Consider the following 15,305-nt stretch of genomic DNA (forward strand, 5'->3'; position numbering starts at 1 on the left):
ACATGTTAGAAAGTTACGAAAAAAACAACAAGTGTACCGTTATTTATAAATAAAACAATATAAGGTTTAAATTTGTATTTCAGATTTTGTTTCGTTATTTAACATCTTTTGTTTTCTAAGAAACAAAAGAGAACAGCTAAAAAACATGCGTGGAACGTAACATTCCAATTTGTATTGATTTTTAATTTTAATTTCTCTCGCGCCAGTCCAGTCAGTCGCATTCGTTTCGTTCCTATCTATCTATTACTCTGCTTATCCGTAAATGACAGTTCGTGATCAAAATGTATATTTTTCGCGATTTCTATTTTTAAAAGCTTCTTAAAAAATGAAGCTATTTAAACCTTTTGTGTTATCTTTAAAACACGGTGTTTTTATCATTCATGACAATGTTTCTATTCATAAACCTTAGCGTATGAAATACTTCAGGTGGATCAGTAAAGTTATGAAGATCTTTGATTAAATAGACCATCAATTTTGAATTGTAGATTACTATTTTCTGAATCTGTTTCTGAACAAAGCAATTATTAAGTTTTTCTTACTGTTCGTAATACGATTCTGTATGAACTAATAACTATGTAAATATGGATACCCCATCTGAAAACTGGGACCCGGGTAAGTCCATGTTCACGAAATATCCAAAATTTTATTTATAGTAATACTCAGTTACGAGATAGTACGGGAATCCGGTCTATCTGGCCTTAGTTATTTTCACCAATCTCTACTTACCAACACCTTCAGATACCACACCTTTAGATAACTAGCCTAATTAATTTCTCATTACTTGATTCTCATTGATGACTGAAACTTGTATTGATTCTTGGGAAAAAAAAGAAAAGATTTAGAAAATATTTAGATCAAAAAAAAGTTACTTGTACACACACAATCAGTCCACAAAAGAGGGGCCCCCACAATAGAATTCGAATTATTGTTTATGTACTTTTAATAAGGAAATGATATGTAATTATTTCTCAAGTGGGTACTTATTACTTTAAAATGTTAAGATCAGTGTTTAGAAACATAGCGAAGTCAAAGAAATGGCTAAGTATTCATTTTCCTGAAATCGTAAAAGTAAAATTATATGTTCTTCCTTTTATTTAAGACTAGCGGTAACCAGCGGCTTCGCGCGCGTAAACTATTTGGTCTGGTAGTTACAATTGAATTTCTGGGATTTTACAAAATTCCCCTGGGAATTCCCAAAATGTATATCATGGTCTTCATTGAGGTTGGATTAAGAACAAAATTTCAAAACTAAACCCAGCTCAAGATTTTTTTCATTTCAAGATTTAAACCCTATCCTGTGGGAATATTGGGATAAAAAGCAGCTTATGTGTTATTCCAGAGGTCCAGCTACCTACATACTAAATTTCGTGAGTACGAGGTCTGCTACTTTTGTATCCGGAATCTGGGATTCCAACATTTTTAAACGCAATGTCTGATCTTGATGGTAAAATTCGTACTTTTTTAAAAATACTGTATGCTTTTTTTTTCCTTGCGTTCGCTAGTGTTTTGTTTTTGTTGGGTTTAAAATGTCATATTACTGAAATAATGGAACTCACTCGTGAAAATATTTGTGCTATGATTTATTACGATTTTCGACGTGGTTTAACGCAACAACAGTGCGTAGATCAATTAACTTCGACTGTTGGTGATGAAGCTCCATCGAAAACCACTGTGTATCACTGGTTTAGTGAGTTTAATCGTGGACGAAGTAAGCTCACGGACGAAGTTAAGGAAGGTCGCCCGAAATCCGTCGTTCTGCCACAAAATATTGAAGCTGTGCGAAAACTTATAATGCAAGACCGTCATGTTACGTTTCGCGAGATAGAGGACACTGGGCATATGTATGACGAACATTCATAAAATATTACATGAACATTTTTGTGTAAGCAAAAAAACTTTGTTTGTGTTGGATCCCGCACAACTTAACTCAGGATCAAAAAGAAGCTTGTGTCAAATGATGCAAAAAAATGTTTAAAAAAATTTACCAAGGTGACTCAAAATATGTTTATAATATCTACACAGGTGACGAATCCTGGATCTATGCATACGATCCCAAAACTAAACAACAATCAACAGTGGGTGTTTCAAAATGAGCCGAACCCTACGAAAGTAACTAGTGCAAAAAGCACCTTAAAGCAAATGGTGGCCTGCTTTTTTGGTATTAATGGCCATATGGCTACAATACCACTCGAGAAGCGTAAAACGGTCAATTCGGAGTGGTACACGACCATTTGTTTGCCGGAAGTATTTGAAGAAATACGTAAAAACAACCAGCGACGCAGAATCATACTTCACCATGACAATCCCAGCTGTCATACATCACGCGAAGGTCAAAAAAATAGAATTGACGGGTCATCCACCGTACAGCCCTGATTTGGCACCCAATGATTTCTATTTATTCCAAAATGTAAAGAATAAATTACGTGGTCAACGATTTTCGACCCGTGAAGATGCCGCGTCGACGCCTTCAAACAGCACGTTTTGGAGATACCGCAATCAGAGTGGAAAAAGTGCTTTAAAAATTGGGTTCAACGTATGCAAAAGTGCATCGATCATCGCGGAGAATACTTTGAAAATAATAAAACCATATCTAGCCATATACGTTTGTTTATTTTTTCTATTCCGGATACATAAATAGCAGCCCTCGTAAGCCTAGATTTATTTTTTCCTGAAAGACGGCCTTAATCTAGATTATAAACTAACTCAATGCCAAATCCGTCCAGCCGTTTCAGCGTGAAGTAGTAACAAACATACTCACACACTCACAAACTTTCGCATTTATAATTAGTAGGATGCTATGTTACTTGGAAAAAATAATCCTTCTAATTGAGCGTTTTGATCGTTGTCGTAAAATTGTTTTAAAAAAAAATACCATTTCTTGGGTTTGATTTCTAGTTCAGACAGGCGATTATTCAAAAATCTTTAAATGCTGATTGCAGTTAAAATTGTTTTTAAAATCAAAATAAAGTATCTTTTCATGTGGCATGATCTTGGGATAAAAACAGAAAATGAGGGCTTTCGTTTTTTGTCTTTCTAGATGGCGCCACTGTTGCGTGAGGTTTTAAAGTGTGGCTTTCAAAGTCTGTTATTAGGGGCGTGAAAACAAAGTTTAGATTAAAATCATATTTAATACACCTTAAAACCGTACCATAAAACAATCGAGCAACCACAGTGTTGCGTAGTCCCGTTTTGTTCGGAAAAAAGGGAGGACAAAAGTTTCCCGAAAGACAAAACTGTCTCAAAACACTGAACTTCATTGCCCCGTAACGCGTAATTGCCATAATTAATTTCAGGTAATGCAAAATATTCACAAAAATATTCTAATTATAAATAAACCCGCGTAGCTCACCCAAAAACTATGAGATTTGACATTTCGGAGACCTCACGCTACACTAGCGCCTCTAGCGGCGAATTCAAACGCGATAGCCCTCATTAAATGTGAACTTTATTTGATAGATGTTCAGTTAAAATTGTGAAAACAGAAATTTGTCGTGGGGCCTCAGGAGGTAAAAGTAGTCACATAATTATATGTACATTTCGTATCAACAAAAGTACCTACTAAAAAAAATTAATGATAATTAAACAGATAGACTAAAAATATTTTTATTTCTTTTCAAAGCACTCACTCGCCTATTAAGTTCATTGAAAGAAGTACAAGCTGAGGGTGAAGATGTAGCCTTCCTGAGTGAGCTCTTGCAGTCCAAGCAGCTCCATGCCTTGGTCCAAGTTCATAACAAGATTGTAGCAAAAGGCAAAGATGACAAGTTCTTTCCGCTACTGTCAAATGCAATGCAAGTGACTCTTGAAGTGCTGGACTTGCTTGGCAACGTTGTTTCAGTTTCCAAAGAATATCAACAACTTCTAAGCCTGCTACAAAAACCGCATTTCCAGGTTGGTGCCCTTTCCTCGTGTATTAATGTTTTAACTCTAAGCATGTATTATAATTTGTCTCTTTATAACAGGCTATTCTATGCACTCATGATGCCGTCGCACAGAAAGACTATTATCCTCATCTTCCTGATGTACCATCAGACGCAGATGAAGAAGAAGAAACAGTCAAAATTGTTCAGCTAGTGAAGAGTGACGAACCATTGGTATTTATATTTATTTATATGCGTTCTTTAATAATAAATAGTAAATTAATATTGGTTCTTTGATCAAAACAGTGACTGAAGAAACCAGGTCAATTAAATTTCACACTGCACTAATTTTCCTGATAATGTTGGATTTGAATCATTATGAGTTTCTTGCTGATCGCCCTAACAATTAAAGATCAATGTAGTAGGTAGATTTGTAAGTTTCTGAGAGATTAGTCAAACAACAACTTAGAACACTAGAGAATAAAAGTGTTCAAACAGTGCCTATTCAGTGCCCGTAAACAAGACATCAGCTAGCTAAATTGTTTGTGCGAGCGCGCAAGCCTTAAAACCGCTCTATATGTCGGACGAACCTCAGTCACGTAAAAGATGTGGGTGTATATTACAGGGAACTGTGATATCCATCTCACTGTAACACATCGATACTTTGGAGCTCAAAAAGCGTGAAACACAAAACACAACTTTCCAGAAGCAAAAAACTGAAAAAAATAAATTTAAAAAATTATAGTTGTTGTTTCTAATGTTACATATAAAAGTCTTCTATTGACGAAGAGCTTAGAATTTCTTGTAGTTTTTGTTAATATATTCCAATTGGATGCAAAATGTATGGTTAATTGGTTATACTTACCTAAAGATACGTGCGCTTATACGCCCTGGTGAAAAACAAGGATTGAATCAGATGTACTTACTTTAAGAAGATCTATTAATTTTGGCGTATTTTGGTTCAAATTTTGCTTTCAATGGGTCGTATAGAAAAGTTCAACTTCTTTTTATATTAATAAATTAGGACGTTTCAGGGAGTAAAAAAAACGAATTAAGTATTCCATACTTTTGATTATATTAGGCTGCGGTCTTAAGAAATCAAAATTGACAGTGAAATATTTGGTCGTAAAGGACAGTTGAATAAATTACAGCTTTTTACGCCGTATGTCTTACATTTTTTTTTCGAGGCAGTAAAGGGAGTGTAAAAATATGTGTCGCTTTAATACCGGTGTTTTTTAACATACTTTATACTGACTGCCTTGATGATTATTATGTAATTTTTTTGTTCTCTATAGGTATCCTAAATTTTGAAAATATGTAAATGTGTTTAGGGACTAAAACAGCACAGACCGTAAAGGACATTTTTGAGCGAATTTCCTTACGTGGATTATACTGATCGATAGAGAAAAAAAAACTGTATAAGATGCCATAGAGAGTGCCTTTACGCCCTTTGAGCCTCAAGGTATCGACATAATAGCATCCCCTAGATTGGCCAACGTTGGCCCACTGTGTAGAGTGGGCTTCACCCGGTGCCTACTTGGCGTATACATATTCATGTGGAAATAAAATAAAGTTTATTTGCGTAAAACATGGTGGTAGTAGATTTTAAAACAATTTATTACTCACATGTTTGGCCATTTTTAGTATAGAAGATATAAATTTCAAGTGTAAACAATGGAGTTGCCAACCAGAACACACGACACACGATTCAACTGAAGTGCAGATTTAGCACGTATACCTAGGACAGAACATGATTAATACTCACATTTGTGTTGTTTTTGTGTACGGGCACAGCTTTTTTTACATTTTAGTTCATTTTGAACGTGAAACTTTTATATTAGTTTTCTTTATGATGCATATTTTACGTATTCATCATTAATACTTTCTATTTTTTTTTCACTGAACGCTAGAACCATATAAATATAATTTTAATATCTTTGTGTCATAGAATGCTAAATTAGTATTACGGTTGACAACTCTGGAGTAGTATACTAAAACGAATATAAGTTTTGCTGAAAAGTTTTTCATTTAGAAATAGCAGCTATATCCGCACTTTAAAATGATTAAATATCTTAAAACAGCAGCGTCTAAAGGTGGAGATTAGATACCTACGTAAGTTCAAATTTTGAGGTGACTTGACCAACACACCTAAACTGAGTAAATTATTGCAAAGCATAGGTATTTTTTTTACTCGTATATGTTGTTGGTACCTATTAGGAGGGTAGAAAATTGAAAAGAAAATGTTTTCTATTAAAAGGGTGGAGCTCAGAGTGCAGAGCCAATTGTGGTAAGTCAACACCTTGTTGCTAGTTATTTTGATGCTTTCAGTTCATTGTATTCGTGCCCTGTGGATTGTAATTCGTTACTTTAAATTTATTTGTCTGTTCGTTTTCCTCTTGTGATCACCCTTCATTATCCATGTGCCTAATTTCAATATTAGCTGCTATCTCTAGATGTGCGATTTGTCACGTGCTGTCTAAACGCAATAGATCGGATCTTACTTTTTATCCCAGGCTGCCTCACCCTTGTACATACGAGTATACATTGCTTCGTAAATATTGTTTATTGTGACCACTATTTATTATTTAATGTTATGTGCAAGCTACTATTTCATTTGTTACGTAGCTGTTATTGTCCTAGTCTGACTTCTATACGGAAGCGACGACGGCAGCGGCACTAACCTATATTACAAATAGATAGATGACTATAGGTAGAGTATGTAGTATGACTATAGAGCAGTCGAACCGAGTGTTCGATTCGGTCGTTCGCGCTGATTTGAATGAAGGATCAATCCGTAGGGTGCGACGATCAAGACGGACGAAGAGACGGGGAAGATCGTGATTGCGCGTGTGATGCACGGCGGCGCGGCGGACCGGTCGGGGCTCATTCACGCCGGCGACGAGGTCGTCGCCGTCAACGGTGTGCCCGTCGAGAGCAAGACGCCCGCGGACGTGCTCGCCATCCTGGTAACGCCACCATATCACCCCAAATCCTATACGTAAACAAAACTCTTTCGTCCCACTAAACCATCATTTTTCTCTCTTTCCAGCAAAGCTCGGAGGGCACTATCACTTTCAAACTGGTGCCAGCATTTAGCAAGGGCGGCTCGCGCGAAAGCAAAGTGAGAGTCCGAGCTCTTTTCAATTACAGCTCGGCCGAAGATCCTTACATACCATGCAAGGAAGCGGGGCTTAACTTTAAGAAGGGCGATGTTCTACACATTGTATCGCAGGACGACGCGTACTGGTGAGTGTGGTGACAAACGTGCGTTAGGTACCCAAAGGCCCTGGGGCAAAAAATAATCTAGGGCCCCAACTAAACTATTTAAAATCGTTTGTTCCGTATTCGTCGTGTTTCGAATTCGACGTACTCCAGATTTGTCATTTATAGTTTGTAAGTCAGAGTCCGAGGGGCAGGAGCTTGGGGGCCCCGAGGCACTGCCCCATCTAGCCCTCCAGTAGCTACGCCACTGATGCATAATCGCGGTCATTACTAGTCGCATTGTCCTCTCGTGCCGAAATATCGAGCTTCGCTAAAATCAAGGTACGCGGATGAAAATCCGAATTTAAATCATAAAACGGTGTAATATCGACAAATCGATTCCCACCCGATTAGACTTGACTGGATTGGTCTTGGTCTGCGCCGTACCAGGTTTTAGAATAGGTCGGACCCATATCTTCCCGTGGGTGTTATAAAAGTCGACTAATAAGTACAATACAATATTTTGAGTGAAACGGCCGCTGACAGCATTATGCTGAGGCGTTAGACGCCTGCAGCGCTGATCTGAGTTCTTTCAGAACCGTCTGTAACTCACGGAATGATAAATAATATACTTATCATATCCATAATAATATTATTATGTAAAAAAAACCCCTCCCCCTCTTGCCCTCTTGTTCTGAGAGTCCCAGCAGTGGGACGTTATAGGCTAGGATGATGAAAAAAAAATAAGAAATCAAAATAGATGTAATTGTAAGTAAACAAGAAATAAATAATTTACATAGTAATATGAACAACAATATGATGTTACCTAACATGTTTGTCTTTTAGGTGGCAAGCACGCAGAGAAGGAGAGCGCATCATGAGAGCAGGGTTAATACCATCAAGGGCCTTGCAGGAGGGTCGTATTATCCATGATAGGCAAACAGACCCACAGTCTATGGACGGTAAATATTCAATATTGTTATAAGCCAACACATCTTTCATAAGTAAGACAGTTTTTCCACTTAGACTAAATGTAACTGCTACATATTCTATTTCGGAAAGCTTTGTATTCCAATTAGTACGTAGGTAGTCATTTATACAGGTTGGCTCATTTAGATCGGTCAATATGGGAAAGTCAGAAACTATAACACATACGAAAATCTGTTCATAGAAACCATGTCATTGATTTTAATAACAAGAAAAACTGCATTTACACATTTAAAAAAAACTTGTACTCAACTCGGAAATCGAACCTGGACGCTTTGAAAAATAAAACTTGCATTATTAAAGAATTTGAAAACAATGCATTTTATTCATTCTAGATATCGTGTTTCATACTAACATTTGTTGCTTATGACCTACACTGTCATTATCCAAATAGAAATAGTGTAAGTTTTTTTTTTAAAAGCGACCTGGTCCGATTACTGTACTGAGAACAAGTTTTTTTTTTTAATGTTTGAATGCAGTTTTTCTTGTTACTAAAACAGATGACATGGTTCCTAAGAACAGATCTTCGTATGTCTTATACCTTCAGACTTTCCCATACTGACCGATCTAAATGAGCCACCCTGTATAATTCAAAGTCCTGACTGATTGATATATCAATGCACAGCTCAAACCACTGAAGCGAAAGACTTGCAATTTGGCAAACATACCTTGAGTATCATAGAGGTACCTACACTAAGAAGGGATTTTGCAAAATTCTCACGGGATAGGGAATAAATAGGATTTATATTTTCACTTCAAAAGGACCTTATTTCCGTAACTATGTATAATGATTAGAGGCTTCATATTTAGCATGCAAGTATAGGTAATACCAACAGAAAAAAAACTATAGTAACTATAGTCGTACAGGTGCACTAAAAAGGGCTTTTTAGAAATTTCCACGGGATTGGGAATATAGGGCGAAGGGTAATTATTTATACTTAAGTAAAAACATTAGCTGCGATTGTTGTAATGAATGACTCGCCGAAGCAGCAGCTAGTCTTTCTTTTTTACCGCTGAATGAAATTTAAAACTTTTCGCTATCGATAGATCAGCTGCTAAATATATTAGCACCCTTTCCCAAATATTTATTTTAAGTAATAAAACTAAGTCGCTTCCCTCCGTCTGTCTGTATACATACGCCTGTCTGTATTCATATACACATACGCTTAGATCTTAAACTACACAACGGATTTCAATGCGGTTTTCATCAATATATTGAGTGATATTAGGTACATAATGTATCTAGCGATGCGCCCTGGCTCGGCCCCGGTGAAGTTTTGGGGAAAAGGAGGAGAAAAATGTGGAGTTACCGCCTTTGATTATTGACTTTTCTTATTTTATCGCCACATTTTGTTTCAATATTGCACCCGTTCCAAGCCGGGGCGGGTCACTAGTTTGAATTACAGTCTGTTCAATATAGGAATGGACGGAAGGAAAATAGGCTCTTCATAATGCACGCTTTAGGAAGTCATTTAATAAATTGTATTTTTTTTGTACACGGTCTAAACTTAATTCTAATTAAAATATCGATGACGTCAATATTAGTTTCAATTATTCATTAACTAACTGTTGCCCGCGTCTCCGTTGTCGTAGAATTCGTTTATTGCTATCCCGTGGGAACTATGCAATTTTCCGGGATAAAAACTATTCTATATCCTTCCCCGGGGCTTGTACTATCTGTTTACCGAATTTCACCTAAATCGGTTCAGCGGTTAAGACTTGAAGAGGTAGGTAACAAACAAACATGCAGACTTAAAAACTTTCGCAATTATAATTAATATTAGTGAAATGAACTTTGCTATTTTTCATATCATAATTTAAAAACAATAAAAAACTTTTTTTATTTTGTTAACATACATCTTTCTATAAAATACCTAAAAAGGTAGAGATAAAGAACATTCTGCAAGAAACGGAACGTTTATGATATTGCTAACTCAAGAAATATTCTGTACATTATTTATAGTTTTTAATCGCCAGTTTGGATCAAAATGTGATGACATTTAATCATTATACGAATAGTTAATTTTCACAACTAAAGCACTGCACCAAATTTGATGAAAATTGGAATGGTAAAAAGCTTTAACTTCATAGCAGAAACTACGAGTAGAAATATTTTAAAACAGGGAATGAGAGCGTACTACGAAACACAGTTATTAATATGTAGGTATAAATATAAAAATCTAATTAATATTTAGCAAATTACGTACTCATTAATATTGTGTTATTTTGTAAGTAAATTACGTATTAATTTACTAACAAAGTAAACAAAATTATGGCTTTATATTATTACTTCTTTTATTCATCATCATCATCGTTATTTCGTAATAAAAGTCGTCTTCACAAAAAATGTTTAGAACCCCTTCTTCTGTGAGCTTAGAGTCCAATGTTATCCTGAATGGACTATAAGAGAAATGATTGCTAATTGACAGGCGAAATATCGCTAGATCGCGTTAGTATTGTGAAGTCCATTTGACGTTAGGGTCTTGCTTGTAATTGGCTCTTTTAGTTACTTATGCCAGCTAACAGCAAGCAAGATCTAGCCCTCAATGAGTTGTGATTGGTGGCACAGGCAAGCCGGCGCTGTGCGGAGCGGCGGGCGGCGCGAGCGGCGCGGACTGCGGCCCGCAGACGCCCTGCTCACCCACGCCTACGGCCACCGCGCTGCTGCCCTGCAAATCGACGCCGAAAGTCAAAAAGATCATATATGACATTACAGAAAATGATGATTTTGACCGCGAAGTAATACCGACGTACGAGGAGGTGGCGCGGCTGTACCCGCGGCCGGGGCTGGCGCGGCCGCTGGTGCTGGCCGGCGCGCCCGGCGTCGGCCGCAACGAGCTGCGCCGCCGCCTCATCGCCACCGACCCCGACAAGTTCGTCACCCCCATACCTTGTGAGTTGTACAGCGAACTAAACTACCTTCAATAATGAACACACACACAAACATCACGCCTGTATGCCCAAATGGGGTAGGCAGAGCACCCGAAACGATACCGCTTCGGAGCCACTTTTAGCAATTTTAGGTTTTAAGTTTGACAAAAACGGTACAATAGTGACAGGTTGCTGGCCTGTCGCCTACGGTATACCTTAACCTATATCCTCAGTCGCCTATTACGACATCCACGGAAGAAATGGAGAGGTGTTATTCTAACCCGACACCACACGGGTACTAATAATGAACATATCAAATAATATATGATTCATGGATTTAAAAAAAAAAATTGAATTAATGAATACATATTTACAAACTTAAAAAATACATAAAATATACTCGTATACTCAGCGGCATAAAATACGGTATTTGACAACTGAATTTGCCATGTGTTATATATTATTATGAAAATTTAGGTATACAAACAGTGTTTAGCGAAGAGAAACCTTAAATCGGTTGAAAATTGGATTTATAGTGATTTTTTGGAAAATCTATATATATCCCTTTCTCTTTCTCAAACGCTTTTCTCTACGCAACAAGTATGGCGCTACTTGCGTGTGACGTCACATGCAAGTATGTCTTCCTCTGTCTAATCTTGAATTTCAAACCTTTATAACTTTGTTATTTGTATAGGTACTTAGCTTAAAAATTGTGTCTCTATTCGATAACAGGCATTGTGAAGTTTTAATCCTACTTCCTACTAATATTATAAATGTGAAAGTTTGTGAGTGAGTGCGAGTTTGTGAGTGAGTGAGTATGTTTGTTACTTCTTCACGCTAAAACGGCTGAACGGTTTTGGATGAAATTTGGAAAAAAGTTAGTTTATAATCTGGATTAAAACATAGGATACTTTTTATCCCGATGTTTCCACGCTAATAACCGCTGGGCTCAGAGTCATGAAATTTGGTATGTAGATAGCTGGACATCTGGAATAAAACATAGCCTACTTTTTATTTCGATATTCCCACGGGATAGGGATAAAATCTCGAAACCACAACCGCTGAGCTTAGAGTCATGAAATTTTACCATGATTGTTTTAATGTAACGTCAATGAAAACAACGATTTAATTTTCGAGATTACCCACGTGAATTTTTAAAAATACCGGAATTACCCTTATGATTTACGTGTGCGAAGCCGCGGGTACCTAAACACTAGTTTATAATACACATAAAAAATAGTCAAATACCGTATTACCTATTACAGCATATATTTTGAGGGCCGTATAGAGTACGCGTATAGTGTTGTTTGCGAAATTTCGGTGTGGTTGGCCCTTCAACGTGAAATCGATCTGCAAATAAAGCCCCGTATTCACGGTAAATATTTGTTGAGCAACATCGTTGAATCTACATGTTGCTGAGTTGCTGGCAACATGTTGCGGGGAACACTTCATTTGCAGAGTTGCTCACAGCGTGTTGCCGTGTTGCCGCTTCGTGACCGAAAACATCAGTTGAGCAGCAAATGTTGACTATACGGACAGGTTTGCAACTTTTCTAGGAACATGGCTGTAGTGTGGGAAGGGGGGGGGGGTTAAAAAGTGCTGAAATTAATGCGAGGATCCATCTGCCATTTTAAGATCACTTATCTTTTCTCTTTGCAACAGATACTTTCGTACCCACCACCTTTTTTTAATTTTTCGTAGTTTATACGATAGATAGATAGAGCACACCAATATGACTTCTTCGGGCAACATTTTGACACTGACTGGCGTGTGCAATTTTTCCAGCACCTTTGTGCCAGATGATCAACAAAGTTGAACAACTTTTGTTCAACAAATGTTTACCATGAATACGGGGCTTAAACCATTCACCCGCTCTTCCTCGACAGATACATCACGACCGCAAAAGCAAAGTGAACAAAACGGCAAAGAGTACATGTTCGTAAGTCGCGAGACTATGGAGCAAGACATCGCGGAAGGCAAGTTCATCGAGCACGGCGAGTACAAAGGCAACCTTTACGGCACTACGGCGGAGAGCGTGGAAACCATTGTTAATTCAGGTGAGAGTTGTGCAGTGTTTACCGCTGCTGCAATGGACACTGTTTTACTGTCACGCTCCCGCGGTTGTCGACGTTTCAGGCTTGTAGAGAGACCACACTTTACCACAATGAAGGTTTCTCGACAGGCTAAATATTGCTAGATGGCGTTTATATCGTGAGGTCCGTCTGACATTACTTTTTTGCTTCTTTCTTGTGGTTGGCTCATTTAGTTATTTCATTTCGATACTAGCTGCAAGTAGTCTGTCACAAAAACCCTCAAATCGCGCGGTTTGCAGAAAAATACTCTTTCTGTCTGTCTGTTACGCTTTCACGCCTAAACCGCTATAAATAAATGAGAAAGTAACTCTGTCTGTCTGTCTGTTACGCTTTCACACCTAAACCGCTATAAATAAATGCGAAAGTAACTCTGTCTGTCTGTCTGTTACGCTTTCACGCATAAACTGCTGAACCGATTTGAAGTAATTTTATCAAACTTAATGAATTTAGAAAAATATCTACTGTTGCCCTAGCCTAGACCCAGCCCAGGGCCCATGGGTCATGGTCATGACCCCCAGTAGCCGTCAGTAGCAGTCTAGTAGCCTTTAAGACGGCAGTTATCTGTGCAGGGCGCGTGTGCGTACTGAGCCCGCACTGGCAGGCTTTGAAGGTGCTGCGGACGCCGCGGCTGCGGCCCTACATCGTGTTCATCAAGCCGCCGCCGCTGGAGCGACTCATAGCGACGCGCCAGGCCGCGCACGCGCGTTCCTCCTTCGACAAGGACAGCTCGAGGGCATTTACGGTAACTACCACACGGATGTACAGCGTTATCACCATGGCTATTTGCGGGCGAGTTGAAAGCGAAGCGAGCGGTTACGACTTTGCCGCGTGTTAGCTGCTTAGTGCGCCGAGGAACTTCGAGGATCTTCGCTTTTAACTCGCCCGCACTAAGGTGATATTACACTAATCAAAAGTGCTTAGAGATATTTTTATCCGTAGACAGTTTTGAACATTTCAATATAGGCAGGCATGTACCCACTACCGAATGAAAACATCGAATTTGTCTAGGCATGATAAGTATCCCAACTTATACAATACATATTTGATGTGTGCAGTTTCCTAAAAATATTTATAAGTATTTTTGGAAATACCAGGAAGAAGAATTCGCGGACATAATCCGGTCGTCGAATCGGATCAACTTCCTATACGGGTACATGTTCGACGAGGAGATAGAGAATGACGAGCTGGCGCCGGCGCTAGCGCAGCTGCTGAAGGCTGCGTGGCGCGTGCAGTCCGAGCCGCTGTGGGTCCCTGCCTCCTGGCTCCAGTAGGCTCCCTCGTGAGGTGCATACTCTAACTCCTAAGAACTCCCAAGGGTCCCAAACTGGGTCACCGGACCGTTAAAATCACTGGAGCGCCGTGTCAGTCAACTGCAGAATCTCCATTCTGTTTTATTTCCGTACAAATTATACTTTACTGTAACCGCTGATTTATTTAGTTTTTATGACATGAAAGCTTTTGATTAACTTTACCAAAAGTGGTGTTAATGTTGGTATCGAATTTATAAATCATGCCATAAAAATTTACAGCCGAGTTCATAATCTCGTGAGCAAAAATTTTATCAAAAATATCTAAACACGTCTCGATTGTTAACGGCGTAGAGGCGTGTTCAGATATTTTTGATAAAACTTTTGTTCACAAGTTTATGAACTCGACTGTAAGTGAGAGTGACTCCGTTATTCATATATGAACGTCGTGTGTATGCTTCATTTTTGTTTGTGCACAGCACGATACTTGGTCGTGTAGATGGGCCCACTCCATGGTACTTATCTATGGAATAAATTGCACTTGTAACAAAATTATAAATAGATTTGTTGAAATGACCGGTTCAAAATTCACCTCTTTATCGATCTCATGTAAATCTCTATTGTTAGGCTAGGCTAGGCTGTGCTGGATACTTTAAGGGCACTGCTCACATTGATTTACTTAAACATTTTAATTTTAGTTTAATTGTGTAAATAGACGTTTTAATATTCAAGTACATATTAGAATTATATTTTAGTAAAATTATTTTACTGTTAATATAGAGCAATGGCGAATTTTCTCATAGTTTTATTCGGCATTTTTTTTAGCGAATGCATAGGTAACTCAAATTTTGGTCGATCTGTATCATTGCAATGGTACTTACCCGCAACTAGGGGAGCTACTATGACTCTCGAAGGTATAAATAATATAAGCGTCAGCGGGGACTGCAAGATACGAAGTTCGAATTTTGCACTTCGTATTATAGGGCCTGTATACAAAGCCCGACGATGGTTTCAGGAGCCTTTCGGACGACGCCAGTTTTTGGTTC

At 38.2% G+C, this 15,305-nt stretch overlaps 1 protein-coding gene across 3 annotated transcripts; it reads left to right on the top strand.

Moving 5' to 3' along the window:
• The first annotated feature begins 216 nt into the window (after positions 1-216).
• On the top strand, positions 217-15,305 carry metro (membrane palmitoylated protein 7-like protein metro). 3 transcript variants are annotated; one of them, XM_074097130.1, is made up of 11 exons: positions 217-612; positions 3,620-3,891; positions 3,963-4,094; positions 6,118-6,147; positions 6,659-6,826; positions 6,910-7,106; positions 7,908-8,023; positions 10,618-10,941; positions 12,806-12,976; positions 13,582-13,754; positions 14,107-15,305. In XM_074097130.1, exons 1-11 carry the CDS (start codon positions 582-584, stop codon positions 14,281-14,283), a joined length of 1,791 nt encoding a protein of 596 aa, XP_073953231.1. In that variant the 5' UTR covers positions 217-581; the 3' UTR covers positions 14,284-15,305. The 3 variants fall into 3 exon arrangements, with proteins under 3 accessions (XP_073953231.1, XP_073953248.1, XP_073953239.1); XM_074097147.1 differs by having other exon boundaries at positions 10,765-10,941; XM_074097138.1 differs by lacking the exon at positions 6,118-6,147.

This window comes from Choristoneura fumiferana, chromosome Z, assembly GCF_025370935.1.
Source record: "Choristoneura fumiferana chromosome Z, NRCan_CFum_1, whole genome shotgun sequence".
Taxonomy (NCBI): Eukaryota; Metazoa; Arthropoda; class Insecta; order Lepidoptera; family Tortricidae; genus Choristoneura; species Choristoneura fumiferana.